Genomic DNA, 17,637 nt, shown 5'->3' with positions numbered 1-17,637 from the left:
AATATAGACTGTCTGGAGCACCTGAGCTTGCATGCACAGCAGCCTTGTAAAACCTGGGCGTACAGTTTGTCTGTAATCCTAGCACTGGGGGCAGGGACAGATGGATTCCTACGGTTTGACAGTTTAGCAGAAATGGAAAATCCCAAGTTTGGGGGGTGAACAGGGGAGGGGAAGAGGGGAAGATGGGGAGAAAGAGTGGAGGAGGGGAAAGGGAGAGAGGGAAGGGGGGAAGAAGGGAAGTGGAGGGAGGGGGAGATCCTGTTTCACGAAGAGTAAGAAAGAGAATGAATAAGGAAGATACTCACTGATGACGTGTGGCCTTCACAAGCATACACATGTATTAACACACTTGTATACATGCATATACATGTAGTAGCACGCGTGTGCGCGCACACAAACACACACCAACAAACCCCCCCCAAAAATGAAAAGTAAGAAAAATGTAGAAGACTGGATGGATAACAACAAAAGAAAACAATAAAATTTGAATTTCCTTTTTTCTTTTTTGGTTCAGGAAGTTAGGGTTCCAATCTCTAACTCTCTTTGAGATGGATATTCATATATCTACATATATGGTTACCTCTCTCTCTCTTTCTCTCTCTCTATCTATGAGATGTTTGCCGAATTTAAATGGGTGATGAGAAAGTCTGTTTCATGTAGTGAATCTGAGAGGTGAGAGGAAGCGCCGGGGAATGGAGGTTGCGGGCAAACATCTGATCAGCCGGTTTGCATTAAGGCTTAGGCTTAGTCCCTGGGAGCAAGAAACAAACAGAATTGTTGCGGACTATTCCTTTACACTATGAAGAGGTGTCACTCTGATTGGTTAATACAGTGCTGAATGGCCATAAGCTGGACAGGAAGAGGGTAGGAGGGACTTCTGGGGTCAGAGAGGACTCTGAGAGGAAAACAGCAGGGGTGCCAGTCAAATGGGAGAAGAAGCAGGGTGGGCAGTACAGAGTCAAGGTTAACCGAGCCACGTGAAAGAGTGTACATTCAAAGATAGGGCTTAATTTAAGTTCTAAGAACTAGTTAGGGACAAGTGTAAGCTAAGGCCAAGCGTTCATAATTAATAATAAGTCTGTATCATTTTTTGTGAAAGGAGGCCCAAAGAAAAATCTGTCTACACAAAACAAAACACAAAAACCCACCCCTCAAACTGCTGTACATATGTGAAAAGTTAAAAAAGGCATATACATAAAAATCAGAGTATCTCTATATATTTCATATTAAATATAACACATTTGTAATAGGGTACACATTTTAAAATTTATTATTCACTACAAAAAAACTCCACTTACATAGGCAGTTACTTAGAAAATCCAACCAACTTCACTGTAGTCTTTTATTTTATATAAAAAAACTAACTGCAATAATCAGCAGGGACATAAAATCCAGTAAGTATGTAGAATATGGAATTGTTTTCAAGTATGCAATCTGATAACAAATCCTACTTCATTTGCAAAGCTGCAAAACTCAAATGTAAAAACTGTTTCTGTTGCTGTAGTTACCAAAAGGACAAAATGTTCTTCTATCTCAAACCAGGCTTTGGGAGACAGCTCTTCAATACAATAACGTCATACAACACAAAAATAAAATACCAAAATACTGCTATTTAGTCCATAGGCACTTTGAAGAATTTGTAGTAGTACACTCTAAGGCGTGATGGGCAGCAACAGCAGGGGTGTCAATTTTACTTCCAGAATCTATAAAACCCCAATGCTATTGCCAAGCAAGTGAACACCGAGGCTGTGGAAGAAAAGAAGCTATGTTACAAGTTATAGTTTAATTAATTTCGGGTCGTAAAATAATTAAATAAACAGAAACAAAATCATATTTATAGCCCATGTTCTTTATTCCCTAGAAAACTAAACTAAGTATAAAAGGCATTTGTAAAGCAAGATTTATATCAATAGCCTCCTGTATTGCAGAGAGTAAAAATAAAAATAATTTTAAAATATAGTTATGTGAGCAGTACTTCAAAGTTGCTAGCATTGTGTCTTAGGGTTTCTACTGCTGTGATAAACACTGTAGCTAAGCAGCCTGGGGAGGAAAGGGTCTATGTTATCTTACACTCTGAGGTCACACTCCATCACTGAGGGAGGTCAGGACATGGAGCAGGAACTGAAGCAGAACCAGCTTGCTCACTGGCATATTCGGCCTGCCTTCAGCCTGCCCAGAGGTCAGGGGTACCACCCACAGTGGGCTGAGCTCTCTCACATCAAACATCAAAATATGCGAACAGATTTATTGGCCAATTCTTAGCTTAGCTCATCTTCATGAGTCTGATTACATATTCAGGGTTTCTCTTAAGGTTCCATAGAATCCAACTCCAGAAGTGTACACGATGGGGCTATTCCACACACCGTATCTTAAGGAATTCACCCGCACTGCTGATAGCCTGCCCAAGACTTCCCTTCAAGGACTGGCACTTTAAATTTACATAGGGAAGGTGAATGTCCTGGACCAGTCCTCACACTGCCATCATGCCAGGGAGTCCCATGCCTACCACACAATTAATATTTGTCATTATAGAATGCAGTTATAATAAAGTCTTTCTGAAATGGATGTTGACCACCAATAAATAAATAAATAAATAAATAAATAAATAAATCCCCACAGGCTTGGCTGACCTTATGGAGGTATTTTCTCAGTCAAGGTTGAGGTTTCTGGGCACAGACTTGTGCCCCATACTTCCAGATACTTGGGAGGCTAAGCCAAGAAGTTTTGGTCAAATTGACAGCCAAATCCTACAGTGTTTGTGAACCTTCAGTAAATGGGACCTTATTGTCTTATTAGCAACATCTCAGGTATTCTAGGGAAACTAGGTCCACTTATGCCGTATCTTCCTACTTATTTAAAAATACGTAATTGTGGCTTCCTAAAATGCTTGCCAGTAACAGTACTAAAACATACTTAAAGAAGGAAGGAGAAAATGCCTCAGTATTACTGATTTCAAATCCTCAGTGAAGAAAACAAAAGAAGAATGACCAGGAAAGTCTTTATTTTTGTGTGTATGTGTATTTTACATGTATGGCTATGAACCATGTGTGTGACTTGTGCCTATCGAGACCAGAAAAGAACACAGGATCCCCTGGGACTGGAGTTACAGAAGATTGTGAGCCACCATGTGGGTATTGGGAATCAAACCCTGGTCCTTGAAAAGAACAACCAATGCCCTTAACCACTGAGCCTTCTCTCTAGACCCAGGAAAATCTTTTTTAAAACAATTGCTAATTTGCTTTTCCCTTTTGCTACCACTAAGCCTATTAGATTTACCCTGGAGATCTAAACTGCTAAGTGAAAGTTAGAAAATGTCACCATCTTCAACTTGGAGGGTAAAAGGGGATTTGTTTTTAACTGTGGTATTCTGTAAGTAAATATGCAAGAGAATACTGGAAAATGCCAGCTCCAATCGAAACCACTCCTTTGTTGCTGGGACTGATTTTAGAAGAGGATGAGCATCCCAAAGACTGTTTGGAATTAGATAGCATTACAGTTAAGCTCAAGGCCTTTGGTTTTTCTAGAGTAGGGGTCTTCAAAGCCTAGCTTTAGAATTATTATTATTGATTTTTGGAGACAGGGTTTCTCTGCATAACAGCCCTGGCTGTCATGGAACTCAATTTTTTGAGGCCAGGTTGGCCTCGAACTCACAGAGATCCGCCTGCCTCTGTCTCCCGAGTGCCACCACTGCTGTCTTAGAACTATTTTTTAATCTGAATTTTAAAAAGGACCCTAATGTTGAGGAGATAAAAAAAAAAAAAACAGAGCTCTCATAGTTAAGAAGTTGCTGGGCTGGAGAGATGACTCAGTGGTTAAGAGCACGGACTGCTCTTCCAGAGGACCCAGATTCAATTCCTAACACCCACATGGCAGCTCAGAATTGTCTGTAACTCCAGTTCCAGGGGTCCCAACACCCATGGCAAAACATCAGTGCACATAAAATAAAAATAAAATTAAAAAAAATTAAGAGGAAAGAAAGAAGGTGCTTTTTAAAAATTTTTTAATTTTAAAAACTTAGAAAGAAGAAACATCAGCTGAGGGCTGACTCCATCCTCTAACTGGTGACATCACCAAGTCAGGGGCTGGCTGGAAAACCACTATGATCAGGGTTTTTATAGTATTTTGTTAATGCACACATTTAAAACAGGTGTATCTTCTGACTCCAAGTTTTTAAGCGTATAGCAACAAGGGTATAGCAATATGTGTCCTCAGAAAGCATGCACATACATGGGTGTGCAGACTAGACTGCTCTTCAGGACGAAGAATTGAAAGCAACGTTGTTGGGGAAATTATAACATTTTGAACAACAGAATACTATCTTTTATAATAAAAAGATGTGTGTTAATGTTAAAATATACTTAAGACATTTAGTTACATTTGAACACACAGAGTTAATTATGATGTGTAATTCCTTTCTATAAGTAGACATATAACTTGTATACAGCAGACAAGATATAAACTGCAAATAGTAAATAAAGAAGGTAAGGGAATTTTCATTGCTCTTGAATTATATGGATAATTTAAATAAAAACACACTGCTTTTATGAAAAAGAAGAAAGACAAGTAATACGTAACCAGTGCATTCTCCTATTACATGGGGCCGTGAAATCTTAGGTCAGATTGAAGCTGTGGATCTCAAAAGGAGACAATCTAATTTTGGGATGGTATCTGTGTGCTCAGTCGGTTTGGGGTAAGATGTTTCCGGACCTTCCACTCCTCTCTGCTGTGTTTTAACAGCCTGCATCTACTTCAGTGATCTTTCTAATGCCATTCAAACTATAAAATGATTTTTTTCCACTGTGGAACTTACCCAATTAATTTTACCACTTTGTTCTTGGGTTTATTTTCTCAATAGCCAGACACCCTTTTCTCTAACTGAATTGCCCAGTTGCCTGATAAACTTCAATCTTGAAACTGAAACCTTCTTCAATCAGTAAAGAGTATTTTGGCTCCTTTTTCTCTCTCCTGGAATGGTTATCCAGACACATAGGAACCAACAAATCCAAAAACTGTCAGCAGAAGTTCCTTTCTGACAGACTTACCTGCAAGATAACGAATGGTCTCAAGTTTGTTCGATTCCATCAGTGTTTTTAAGGAAGCAATTTCAGTATCAATTTTATTACTGGTCTCTGAAATAATACTTTTGGTTTGGGTATCCTATAGCAAATCAGAATAAACAGAATTATATTTTTGTCCCTATGTAATATGAACAAAACATTTATATTAAAACCTTCAATTGTGTGCTAACTGTGCATCTATTAAAGTCTTAATAGTAAATGAAAGCTGCCAAGTAACAAAAAATTCCTCTAATTTCGTATCTGAAGGTAATTTCCTCGAATTATTCAATCCTGGGCATAACCTACTAAAAATCTCCTAAGATATTTGAGACTTAAATATATATGATAAACTAAGAAGTAAACATTTTAGTCACACCTATTGTTTTATAGGTAAAGTCCTTGGAATATTATTAATACTTTAAACATAAGGACATATTTTAAATACATCTTGCCAAAAAATCATGCAAGTTTATAATATGAACGGAAATGAATATACAAGGAACTGGCATACACCTGGTGGGTAACTCTGCAGTACAGGGAACAGCGCTCAGAAATTACAGAAATTAGCTGAGAGAATTTGCTCATTTTCTTAATTATCTACTTTCTCTGGCTAAGAAGTGCAAGAAAACGGATTCTTGAAAGAGCACAGGTGATCTTTCCTTCTCCAAGTTCCGAGCAAGAGAACTTTTAAAGAAAAGGATGAGGCTAAATCAGAAGGCTACAGTTTACTTATTGTTTAATTAATATATTCAGGATTAATGAGAATGTAAACAGACCTCTAAGTATAGGGTTCAGAGTCTGGATTCTTTATTTGAGACAGGATATTGCATAGTAATCTAGCCTGGCTTCAAACTCATGGCAGTCCTGAGTTCTGGGATTACAAACCACACCTGGATTAGAATCTGAGTTCTTTTTTTTTTTTAAAAAAATTATTTGTATTTCATGTGCACTAGTGTTTTGCCTGTATATGTCTGTACAAGGTGTCGGGTCCCCTGGAACTGGAGTTACAGACAGTTGTAAGCTGCCACGTGGGTGCTTGGACTTGAACGTGGGTTCTGGAAGAGAAGCCTGTGCTCTTAACTCCAGCACCATGTTCTTTTCTCAACTCTATCAACGACTGGCTGTGTGATTTTAACCTTTTCGTGTACGGTTTTCCAAACTGTAAAGTAGAAATAATACTCATTATAGAGGCTGGCCTGAAGATTAAATGCGTAGCAGACACAAGTATATGTATAATGGCAGCTAGTATATAATAAATAGTAAATATTTACTATGATTTAAAATTTTTAAAGATAATTGTTTATTTAAATCTAGACATTTATTTAAACAATAGTGAATTTCTTTTTATAAAAGTAGCTATTGTCTATATAAAAAGTTAAAATTTGAAAAGTATGTCATGAAAAAGTTAATTCTTTGGGAGGGGGCATTATTTTCAGAACAGAGTTGCACTGTGTAGCTCTGGTTGACCTTGACTTGACTATGTAGAGATCAGGCTAGCCTTGAACTCACAGAGATCCACCTCTGTCTCCCAAGTGTTGAGATTAAAATTTAGCAGTGCTACCATGCCCAATCCTTACTTCAGTTTTTCAAAGTATTTGTTTTATTTTAGATTGTGTCTGTGTGGATATGTGATCCCCTGGAACAGGACGTACAGGTGGTTGTGAGTGCTGGGAACCAAACTCTAGTCCCTGCGAGTGTAGCATGCTGAGTGGCCGCTGTAGCCCTGGGAGGCTTTCATTCTTACTCCAAGGGTGCAGCTCATGCAGCCCCGCTTCAGAGGGCAGCTTCCCCAGAGGCTGGCGGGCTGAAATAGCTGCGATGAAACCAGACCCTACAGGCTCGGTATGTGAAGTCCAAGCTTACAAACTGATGCACACCAAAGTGTCACACAAACAAGGGACATGACATAAGGGGAGGGGAACTTTTGCATAGTAACCTTACCTTTTTGGTAAATTCATTGGTTGCTTCCATAAGTTGCTTTTCTTGATCTGTGAACTAAAGGATATAGAGGCAGAAGGTTAAAAGAAAGAGGGGCAGCAAGATGTTGCAGTGGGGAGAGACACTTGCCACACAGGCCTGCAACCCGAGGGTCCCGGGAGCCCACAGGCGGGCGAAGGACAGACTGATTCTGTGACGTCATCCCTCACCTTCCATGTGTCACAACGACAACAGGAAAAGGTTATACATAATTTAAAAGGGAAAAAAATAAAAAATTCATTTAAAAGCACATTGTTGGAGGTGCTGGGAGGATGGCTCAGTCATCAAGAGTGCTTGCTGCTTTTCCTGGGGACTTCAGTTTGATCTCTGGCACCCTCATGGTGCAGTTGACAGCCGTTCTAACAGCAGCTCCAAGGGACCTGACACTTGTGACCTCCTAGGGTATCTGTGCTCATGAAGACAGCCACATGTGGTCACACAACATCCTCACATCTACGCAAAACTAAAAAAAATATTAAAAAGCAAAACAAAACAAAAGCACATTACTGGGCTGGTGAGATGGTGGCTGAGTAGCTTTTAAAGACACCTGCCACCAAGCCTGACAACCTGAGTTCTATCCCTAGGATCCACATGGTGGAAGGAGAAACCTGAGTTCTATCCCTAGGATCCACATGGTGGAAGGAGAAACCTAACTCCTGAGTTCTATCCCTAGGATCCACATGGTGGAAGGAAACCTAACTCCTGAGTTCTATCCCTAGGATCCACATGGTGGAAGGAGAAACCTGAGTTCTATCCCTAGGATCCACATGGTGGAAGGAGAAACCTAACTCCCATAAGTCAGTCTTCTGACCTTCACCAGTGTGCCCACACAAATCACATACACAAAATGAATAAAATGTAATTAATTTTTTAAAAAGCACATTACCATGTCTGTTACTCGGCTCCTTTCCAAGTTGATGTCCAGCTTATTGTCTGCTCTGATCCGACTGGTTTCATGCTTTAAAGAAAAATCAGTATTTTTAACAATTATCTTGTAGTGGGTATTTGTTATAAAATCAGTGAAATAAATTTCACTTACGGTCAGCTGCTGCTTAACTTGATCTAATTCAATTTTCATTTTCTAAGTGTAAAAGAGGTGACAATTAGCATCAATCCAAAAGTCCCGAGTGTTACTTTAAAAGTTTGAAAACTAATATAAAGGAATACATATTACATTTGTATTTTGGGATCTGAGTTACCTCACTCTGGATTATTTTCTCTGGCTCCACCCATTTGCCTATAAATTTTATGATTTCCTTTTTTTTAAATGCTGAGAATATTCCTTTGTATAAATTTACCCCATTTCTGTCTATTTGTCTATTGATGAACATTTAGTCCTGGTATTAGATTCTACCTTTAAAATGATTTGCTTTTTTTTTAAAAAAAGATTTATTTTATGTGCATTGGTGTTTTGCGTGAGCGCGTACACACACACACACAGGCTGCCATGTGGCTACTGAAAATTGAACCTGGGTCCTCTGGAAGAACAGCCAGTGCTCTTAACCTCTTAGCCATTTCTCCAACCCCATGTTGTTTTCAATTCTAAAATATTTAAGCTAGGGCTGGAGACGTGGCTCAGTGGTTAAGACTGCACGCTCCTAGTTCAGAGGACTGAGTTTAAAGTTCCCAACACCAACGTCTGATAGGGGCCAGCTGCCTGTAACTCTGATACCCTCTTCTGACCTCTGAAGGTATCATAGGGTATATCTCTCTCTACGGTCCCCCTCCTCTTCCCTCCCAACCCTCTCCAAATTGATCTTAAACTTTGGCTAGTAAAGAACTCAATTTCTGACTTAACCACAAAGATACATTTGGGGGTCTACAGAGATGGCTAGTGGTAGCTTGGTTTCTAGCAATCAAGTCCAGTTGCTCACAACTGCCTGTTACTCCAACTCCACAGGATCTGATGCCCTCTTCTGGCGCCTGCACCCATACACATACAACCACATACATATAAACAGAATTTAAAAATAATAAATATTTAAAATACATTTTTCTCATGCTGTCAAACAACAGCATTAAATAAAATGGAGAATATCACAGTACTTTCAGTTTAAAGAACAATATATGATAAGCTATACTAGAAAATTTATATTGGCGCTTAAATTTTTCTCCTTTTATAAAAACAACTTACAATATGTATGCAAAAAAATGGTTTACAGATAAAGATTAGCTAAGGTTAAACAGTAAATTTTGTTTTTGGTTTCTGTGACAGGATCTCACTTTGTAGCCCTAGCTGGCCTAGAATGTGCTATGTAGACCAGGCTGGCCTAAACCACACGGAGATCCCCCTGCCTCTGCCTCCCAAGTGCTGGAATTAAAGGTGTGTATCACCATGGCCAGCTTTAAACAGTGAAATTTTAATCTAAAAACTTGTAGTACATAATATTTTGGGGTCTTTCTATTTAATAAAGTGGCATAATTGTGAGATCAGTTACTTTTCTATCACTAGTAGTAAGTTAAAAGTTCTAGCACCTCATTCTCTGCTCTCAGATTCGCGAATTCACTCTTCTCTAGGATGACCATGTCTTTCCTGATGGAATCCAAGTGAGCCATTAGCTGCTGGACTGTTATTTCCTAGAACATAAAATGAAAACAATGTATGGAATGTAATGTAATGTCATGTATGGAATGGTGGCATCCTTCTATTTTTGAATTGCCTTATGGAACTGTAAAAGAGTATGCCAACATGCAAACATGTAATTACTACACATGGAACCCACCTGTCTGAAGTAGCAAAGGAAAAACGAGGAAATTCAAGGAAAAAACTCTCACTTTCTCACAGTGAAGAGCAGTACCTACGTCTTTTCATGATGAGAATCCTAAGAAAAGTGCTTACATTCCTCAACAAATGGTGTTTCACGGATGTTTTAGGTTAACTTATGTGTTTTATGTATATGAGTGCTCCGTCTCCATGCATGCCAGAGGCAGAAATCAGATCCCATCACAGATGGTTGTGAGCCACCATGTGGGAGCTGGGAATTGAACTCAGGTCCTCTGGAAGAGCAGCCAGTGCTCTTAACTGCTGAGCCATCTCTCCAGCCCCTTGGTTCTGTTTTTTTAAATATTTGTTGTTTTGATTTTGAGAGACTTTTCTACCACATGAAAATACTAAGATATCAAATAGGAGTCAGAGGTATGGTTTTAAAGAAAATAAGCTATATATTTCCCTTTATCAGGAGAGCATATTTAGTTTTGTTTAAATTTCCTGGACTCTCCTATATTTGACACTACAGAGAAAATATGAAAGAAAAGGTAACTCCTACAGGAAAGAATCATATGCATTTGCTTTATAAAGAACTTTAAATGTGATTTTTGGAGAAAAGGTCCTGCTCTACGTAACTTTAAAAAATACTTAGAGAATACTTTATTAGTTTCTGTAATAAACCCTGTACAAATGGGTAAAATTAAGTTTAACATTTTCAAATTACAATAAAAAAAAAACCCAAAACATTAACATATCCTGACCAATTGCTTAAAATGGTGTCAGGTTGTTTTACTATCAAAAAGCTAGGTGACCACCTTCTGTGTGACAGGTGCAAATTGTGCCTTGTAGGTTGCCCACAATTCTGACTGCCATACAATATAAAAATATGGGCTGTATAATTCGGCCCCTACAAGCTAGTTCCAGATAGGCACCAAAACTACACAGAGAAACCCTGTCTGGAAAAACAAACAAACAAAAATTTCAACTTCATATCCACTCAGATTTAAACATTTTAGCCAGGTAATTTATAAAGTCTTTTCTAGCGACGTTAGTCCCTTCTAGCTTTCGAAGTTTGTGAAGATTAACCATGCATACATAAAAACAGTAAATGTGTCACGTAAAAAGGTTAGCTCTTCTATTTTGGAGGGTTTTCCAAAGGAAAAGGTGTTCCACCATCTCCTGACTGAAACACTACATTTATCTCGCTCAAGGGAAGATGGCCAGATTCCACACTTGGTACACCATACTCTTGTGAGGGACACTCCAGTCCTGTTTCTAGACAGACTGTGAAAGGCCTTTCCAATTCTTCCTTTCCTCCTTCCCTGGAAACGACAGGAGCGATAAGACAAAGAACGTATTACCTGCTGGGCTTTAGTCACCATCTCCTTATAGATGGTGTCCAGGCTGACATTCGATAGCGTACTTAGGACCGACACAATCGTCTGCGCCTGCGTCTTGTCAAACCCTGTATACAAGGAAACCTACAATTTAAACATGGCATGACTAGCAGAAGAGAGAGCTAACACCCTTTCAGCACCCCAACTGTTATACTTAAAGCAGTTACAGTGGAAATATGACAGACGATGCTATCTTATCTAACAGTGCTCTAGTTCCCAACAGAGCTAGATGGACAGCAAAACCCAGCATGTCTAGTCTCTTTTGATAGATTATATAACTGGCAATACGTGGTATGACTTCCATTTGTACTTTGTGGATGGTGCGGCTAACACTTTCATGTACATTTTTAGTTAATTTCTGGTGTACTGTTTTACGTGGCCTTTGCCTAGTTTTCTATGAAATTACTAATCTTTCTTTTGTTGATTCCTAAGAACTCGTTACCATTTAGCCTTATCTAGAATTTCAGTAAGCAGATTTAATGGTTTCAAATGCCATTCTGCAGTATTAATCACTTGTTCACTTGTAATACATTACCATATCTGGAAATATTAAATTCTTCAATTTTTTATTCTTCAACATTTATACTTCCATCCAGACTTTAGCATTAGCCTTTTAAAAGTTTTTTGTTGTTTTTTACTTCAATGAACTTATTTTGTGCATATAATATCATACAGTGCCTCTCGTCACAGTATGCCTTTTCCCAACATTGTGATTCTAAGTGACTATAAAATACTGTGTGTACAGTGGCCACCTCTCTTTCAAAAATCCCCCTTCACTGTTGGTAACGGTGCCACTGTCTTGACTTGGGAATTTATTATATGAGTGCTGCTTTCCTTTTCCGAGTACTCATTTCTCACCGTGAGTTTCCAAGTCCTGCACCAGCGCGTGGGTATCAAAAGTTAATTTTCGTTGTTCTAGAGGAGTTATGTCCACTGGCCTCCTGTCATAACTTGCCTTAGTTATGGTTGTCAAGAAACCTGAAAAGAGGAGACAGTGTCATCCTGTAATAATGTATAGTGATATCACACTTAGGCTTCTAAAGAGCTCTCTTCACCTACATAAATACAGTCCTGTAATCTCACCCAGATTAACTGGCTCTTCTGTGGTATAGGACAATGGTCTGTATGCTGTCAATTTTATTTTAAATAAACGCTGATTGGCCAGTAGCCAGGCAGGAAGTATAGGCAGGACAACCAGACAGGAAGTAGAGGCAGGCCAATGAGAACAGGAGAATTCTGGGAAGAAAGAAGTCCTAGTGTGCAGTCCTGACCCAGCCACAGAGCAAGCAAGATGTAACTGCCACAGTGAAAAAGGTACCAAGTCACATGGCTAACACAGACAAGAATAATGGGCTAATATAAGTTATAAGAGTTAATAAGAAGCCTGAGCTAATGGGCCAATCAGTTTATAGTTAATGTAGACCTCTGTGTGATTTCTTTGGGACTTAATGACTGCAGAAACAGGCAGGACAGAAAACTCAGTCAACACTTCTGAACCCTTTTCATCTGAAAAGTCTCTGATGTATTCTGTGCATAGCAAACATGTAACATGTTCATCATTCAGAAGTGTTTTCAGAGTTGGTCTAGATCCTAACGTGACATATTCTAATTACCAAAAGTATCCCCACTTTCTGCGGTGCCTGCAAGTTTCTTAGTGCTGTGAAACTTTTCTATGTGTATGTTCTTATCTAATGTAACCTCTGTTCTCTTATGGACCCATATCACCTATTTCCTACGTGTTCAGCTCAGATACAGTTAGCATGTTGGCTGTTCTTTCTGACCTAGACTATGAGCCCTGTGCTGCTGTGGGCTGTACTTTTTGTTACTCAGTCTTTAGGACCCCTAAGGACACTTGTGCAACAGTTTCCTCTGAGACTGGAACATTCCATCTTGTAGAGAAGCTTCTTAAACAGGAAGGTAAAATAACTCAAAATACCTTCAGGAAATCCCTGAAACTGACCAGATTCACTAGGCCCCCCTTCCTGCCAGGGTAAATGATATAACCTGAGAGTCCCCCTGGAATGGAAGGAAGTTGTGTAGACGATTCTAGGAGAAGTCAAATTGCCAAGAAGGCTCGGGCAAACAAAACTGAAAGAGGAGAAAAGCTCCAAAGATGATTCAGACTAGAACAGATGCCCCAAAGAAGCAGAGACCAGCTGAGCTGCCTGGAGGAGGTTTAGACCAACCGAGGCACTGGGAAAGGACACTCTCCAACCTGTTGAGCTGCCTGCAGGCTGTGCAGTGTGCTCTAAGTCCCCAGGTTTGTCCACTGTCACCCAGGCTGGGGTGGGGGTGGGACAGCTGCTGATACAGTTGTCTCTGAGTCATTTCTGCTCCTATAAGCAAGCCCTCACCCATCCTGTAAGTAACCACAATAAAACTCATGGGTCACCAAGTTGGACTTCGGTATTATCTGTACTTTGGTCTGTCATGGGCTCTCTAACTGGAGTGAGTAGATGTGTGTGTTGTGTCTACCCAGGAAAAGTTCTGTCATACAGCACTTTGATACACAGGTGAGTCATGATCAATGAATCTGATTTTAAGTCCTGGAGCATTTACTGGTCAGTTCTGAAGTCTTTTGGTCCTGCTCCATTTAATTCCCAAAGCTTCACTTAGACACAGATTAGTCCTTTTCTCTGTTACTGATTAATTTTATTAAAAGTATTTCCTCTGAAGATGAATTCTGCACATATAAAACTATTATGATACATTAAGATAATAACTGTCAGTGTAATAGTCAAATGCAAGGTATTATAGCAGATAACTTATATGCTGCCAAGGCAAGGTAGTATTATTCACTTCTTTAAATTAAAAACAAAACAAAACACTTATTAGAGTTGGATATGGTACCTCACGCTGGATATGGTGATTCTAGCACAGAGACTGAGGCAGAAGGACCGTTATATAGCTATCCTGGGCTACATAATGGAACCAGATCAAACTAGACCAAACCATACCTCGCTTAAGAAAGGCAAAGGAATTTGCTTAGGTTAAAGACCCCATGGCAGGTAATAGGGTTTCAATTTGGGTTCTTTTGACTACAAAGCTCACATTCCATCACCTTGTGTGGTCTGCCTCATTTATCCCAAGGTACTTATATATCTAGGTACTTAAATGACAGCCTCAATTTCAGGCATTACTTTATGCTAGTGATTTATAGGGCATATGTGATTTCTTCTTAAATATCTTTATAGTCAACAAATGTAGACTAAGCACTAGGTCTGTGCCACACAGGGCAATACACACTGAAGTCAGGCGTTCCTGCTGTCTTCACTGATTTTATCGACTGGAAGGCAGGAAATAGGCGTTATTAAGAAAAATGAGCCGGGCGGTGGTGGCGCACGCCTTTAATCCCAGCACTCGGGAGGCAGAGGCAGGCGGATCTCTGTGAGTTCGAGACCAGCCTGGTCTACAGAGCTAGTTCCAGGACAGGCTCCAAAGCCACAGAGAAACCCTGTCTCGAAAAACCAAAAAAAAAAAAAAAAAAGAAAAATGAAAGCTTCACATCTGAATTCTGTTTAACCAATAAAAGCAGCAGCTGGAAAAGGTGGACCTATGCTTTAAAAATAGACTAGCACAGTCAGCCTTCTTTTGGCTGAGTGCCATCTAGGAAAGGGGTAAAAAATGTGCTTTTGTGTGTCACACCCAAAGGAGAGAAAAATAAAAATCAGACCTGTAGATTTCAGTAGCTGCCCTATACAGCTACGTTAGGAGTAATGCTTGTTACCCTTAATTACCGCTTCCTCACTAGAAGTTCATTCTAGTTTAGAAAGAATTAGGAATACTTACATCACACTTTAATGTTTTCATGCTTACTACCAAATTCTTAAAATTCTCATTTTATTGATGGAGGAAAGTGATGCTCAGAGTCTAGTATGATATCTTAGGTTTTAGGTCTCATGGGTAGTCAAACTGGTACAGTTCCTGATTTCAGTCAACAAATAATGAATGCTCATACAAACATTAGCTCCTTGGGATAGAGACCTTAACATTGCCAACAACTCTCCGCAGGGCACAGCTAAGCTCACGTCCTATTATGCACTCTGGCTCCTAGACTTTAACTATACAAGCATGCCATCTGCTTGCTTTCCCTTCTTGGGGCCTTTGCTCAGTCTGTGTTCCGAAAGCTCTCGTTTGCCTGTTCCTATTTACTCTTCAGAGCCGTGCACAAATGTCTGTTCTGGTGGGACCTGTGCAAGGATTCCCGAGGTCAGGTCTCTCCTAGTGGATTTAAAAGTACCTTGTAACATTCTCTCATAACGCCATTCACAATTTTCATATTATGAAACCACTGATTTGTAAGTTCCCCCATTCAACCAGGCATTAGTGAGCTGCTGCTATCTGGCTACCAACACCCAGTCTTCAGAGTTGTCTCCATAAATAAAACTTTATTGGAACTATTATCTACGACTGCTCTCAACAACAGAGAAGTGGTATTCAACTATATCAGCCACACAGCCTAAAGTATTTACTATTTGCCTCTTTTACAGAAAGTAAGCTAACCACGGAAGTAAACCTTGAGAGCAGGGGACACATCTGTTCTCGGTCTCTATTGAGTTCCCAGTGCCCGACAATTCTAGGTGCCCTAAAGCTATGTGCTGGATGAAAGGTGTTGTGTTTGCATTTTATGTGCAATGTGGGTCAGAGACTTGTTCACGTTGCCTCAGATTGCTGGGCTGCAGGGTACTTGATCACACTGTGAACCTCGAGATTGCTATATGTACTGGGAAAACCTGTCTCCAGTTGTGGTGTGGCTCAGCCCTAGCACACACCTTTAATTCAAGAGCTTTCTTGTAAACAGGATTTAAGGCAGTCAGTCATAGGTCAAGAGGTGGAGCAAGCAACCCGCAGATAGGAAGTGAACAGAGGCTTATTAAGGAAAAGAAAAGAGAATACGAGTGAGTCAGGATGATGGATAAAGAGATGCACAGGAAGTAGAAGGGAGGGACAATGGAGTTTGAGGAGGTTTTGTTTGAGGAGGTAGGAGAGAGAAGGCTTCTGGGACATCAGAGGACGAGGAAGGCCATCTCTGCCTCTCTGAACTAGCAGGCTTTCACCCCAGCATTGGCTCCTGAGTCTTTACTGGTAAAATCGACCGATGGGGATTTTGTTAAAAACAACAGCTGGGCTCAGATGATTCCATTTTAGCCCTGTGTACTTCTGCTCTGGACTTTTGAGGTTGTGTTTTTTGTGATGTGATTTCAAAATATATCCACCGGGGAAGAGAGACATTTGATCCTTTGTGGGAATAAAGATTATCTGGAAATAACACGAGAGTTACAGAAAATCTTAAAGAAGTAAACTAGATAAACCTTGTGGGCGGGGCCCGGCAGGGGGCGTGTCCTCTCGAGTACGCCCACCCCGCCCCGCCCGAATCGTTTCCCTGAGCAATTCCTTCTCTCACCTCTCCGCAGGGCGGGCGACAGACGCCCGCGGGGCGTTGAAGTCCAGCCGCCTCGACTGCCGTCAGGGCGTAGGAGCCGCCAAAGCCAGCGGCTCCTCATATTCCCGGAGATCCGCGTCAGTAAGCGGAAACGGAATACAGATGAATCCCGCAGAGGCTTTCTGACAATGTAGTTCTCTCACCATAAGAATGCTGGGAAATATAGTTTCCGTTCTCTTAATAAAAACATCTGTTTGCGGGGTCTCCAACGTGAGTCTGAGCCTCGTCACAGTCACACTTCACGAACGACTCCGAGCGTACCCCTTTAGCCTGTCGCCCCTTCCCCAGCCCTCTCCGGGCACCCATTTGCCGGCGTTGAGCTCCAATCCCACAGCAAGCTTTCCGGAGACTGTGTACCCGCAGAGCATCCTGGGATTTGCAGTTCTCGCTCCTCAGCCTTGGAGGGAGGGACCGCGCTGTAACCTCCTCCAGGAGACTTGTGCAAGTCCATCCCTCAACGCCGTTTTGCAGTTTCCCGTCTTTCTACTTGGCCCTCTGGTGCCTTGGAGGACCAACTGTTTTAGGCCCTTTCTTCAAGGGAAACGAAAATTCTCCTCTTACTGGGTCGGTAGGTTTACGATTTACGCCTCTCCCACTTCAATTACCATAGTAATGGCTCCATTTGGTAAAAATCTTGAAAATAACGTTATCAGCGGCTTCCTTAGTTTTTAACTTTGTGAGAATCAGCTACCTCCCGGTCACCATTCTAAGCACTGAAGTTCATTAAAAACAAAACTTGTTTTCCATCAGCAAGCGCTTCAGTAGACCCCACATAGAAAACAAACGGTTCTGTAGGCGGTTATAGGGAACAGAGGTGGAGGCACATCTGCCGTCTGCTGCACAGTAGCACACCCCTAATACTCTAGGGACTCAAAGTAGACTTTAAATTTTAATTTTTCAATTTCATTCTCAGAAATATGCGAATGCCAGCTAGGTTAAGGATCAATATTGCGAAGAACATAAAATTAAATCAGTTTCAAATTCTTACTGTACAGGAATTTTTTGCTAGGCTGTGTGGGGGTTACAAGGGTTTCCGCTCCTTCAGAGTGTGTAATG

General features: G+C 40.5%; 1 protein-coding gene across 1 annotated transcript; it reads right to left on the bottom strand.

Annotated features, from left to right (window-relative positions):
* Nucleotides 1-1,201: 1,201 nt before the first annotated feature.
* Ccdc90b (coiled-coil domain containing 90B) lies at nt 1,202-16,919 on the bottom strand. The gene is made up of 9 exons (XM_041652935.1): nt 16,543-16,919; nt 11,997-12,116; nt 11,103-11,206; nt 9,510-9,611; nt 8,074-8,115; nt 7,921-7,992; nt 6,999-7,052; nt 5,043-5,157; nt 1,202-1,746 (listed from the first exon to the last, which is right to left on the bottom strand). The coding sequence occupies exons 1-9, from the start codon at nt 16,640-16,642 to the stop codon at nt 1,691-1,693; spliced, it is 765 nt and encodes a 254-aa protein (XP_041508869.1). The 5' UTR covers nt 16,643-16,919; the 3' UTR covers nt 1,202-1,690.
* Between the last annotated feature and the right edge of the window lie 718 nt (nt 16,920-17,637).

The sequence above is a fragment of the Microtus oregoni genome, unplaced genomic scaffold (assembly GCF_018167655.1).
Source record: "Microtus oregoni isolate MIOR12 unplaced genomic scaffold, Mior012 000000F_ref0000247, whole genome shotgun sequence".
Taxonomy (NCBI): Eukaryota; Metazoa; Chordata; class Mammalia; order Rodentia; family Cricetidae; genus Microtus; species Microtus oregoni.
The sequence above is the reverse complement of the archived record's forward strand: the minus strand, read 5'-3'. Positions and strand labels throughout refer to the sequence as shown.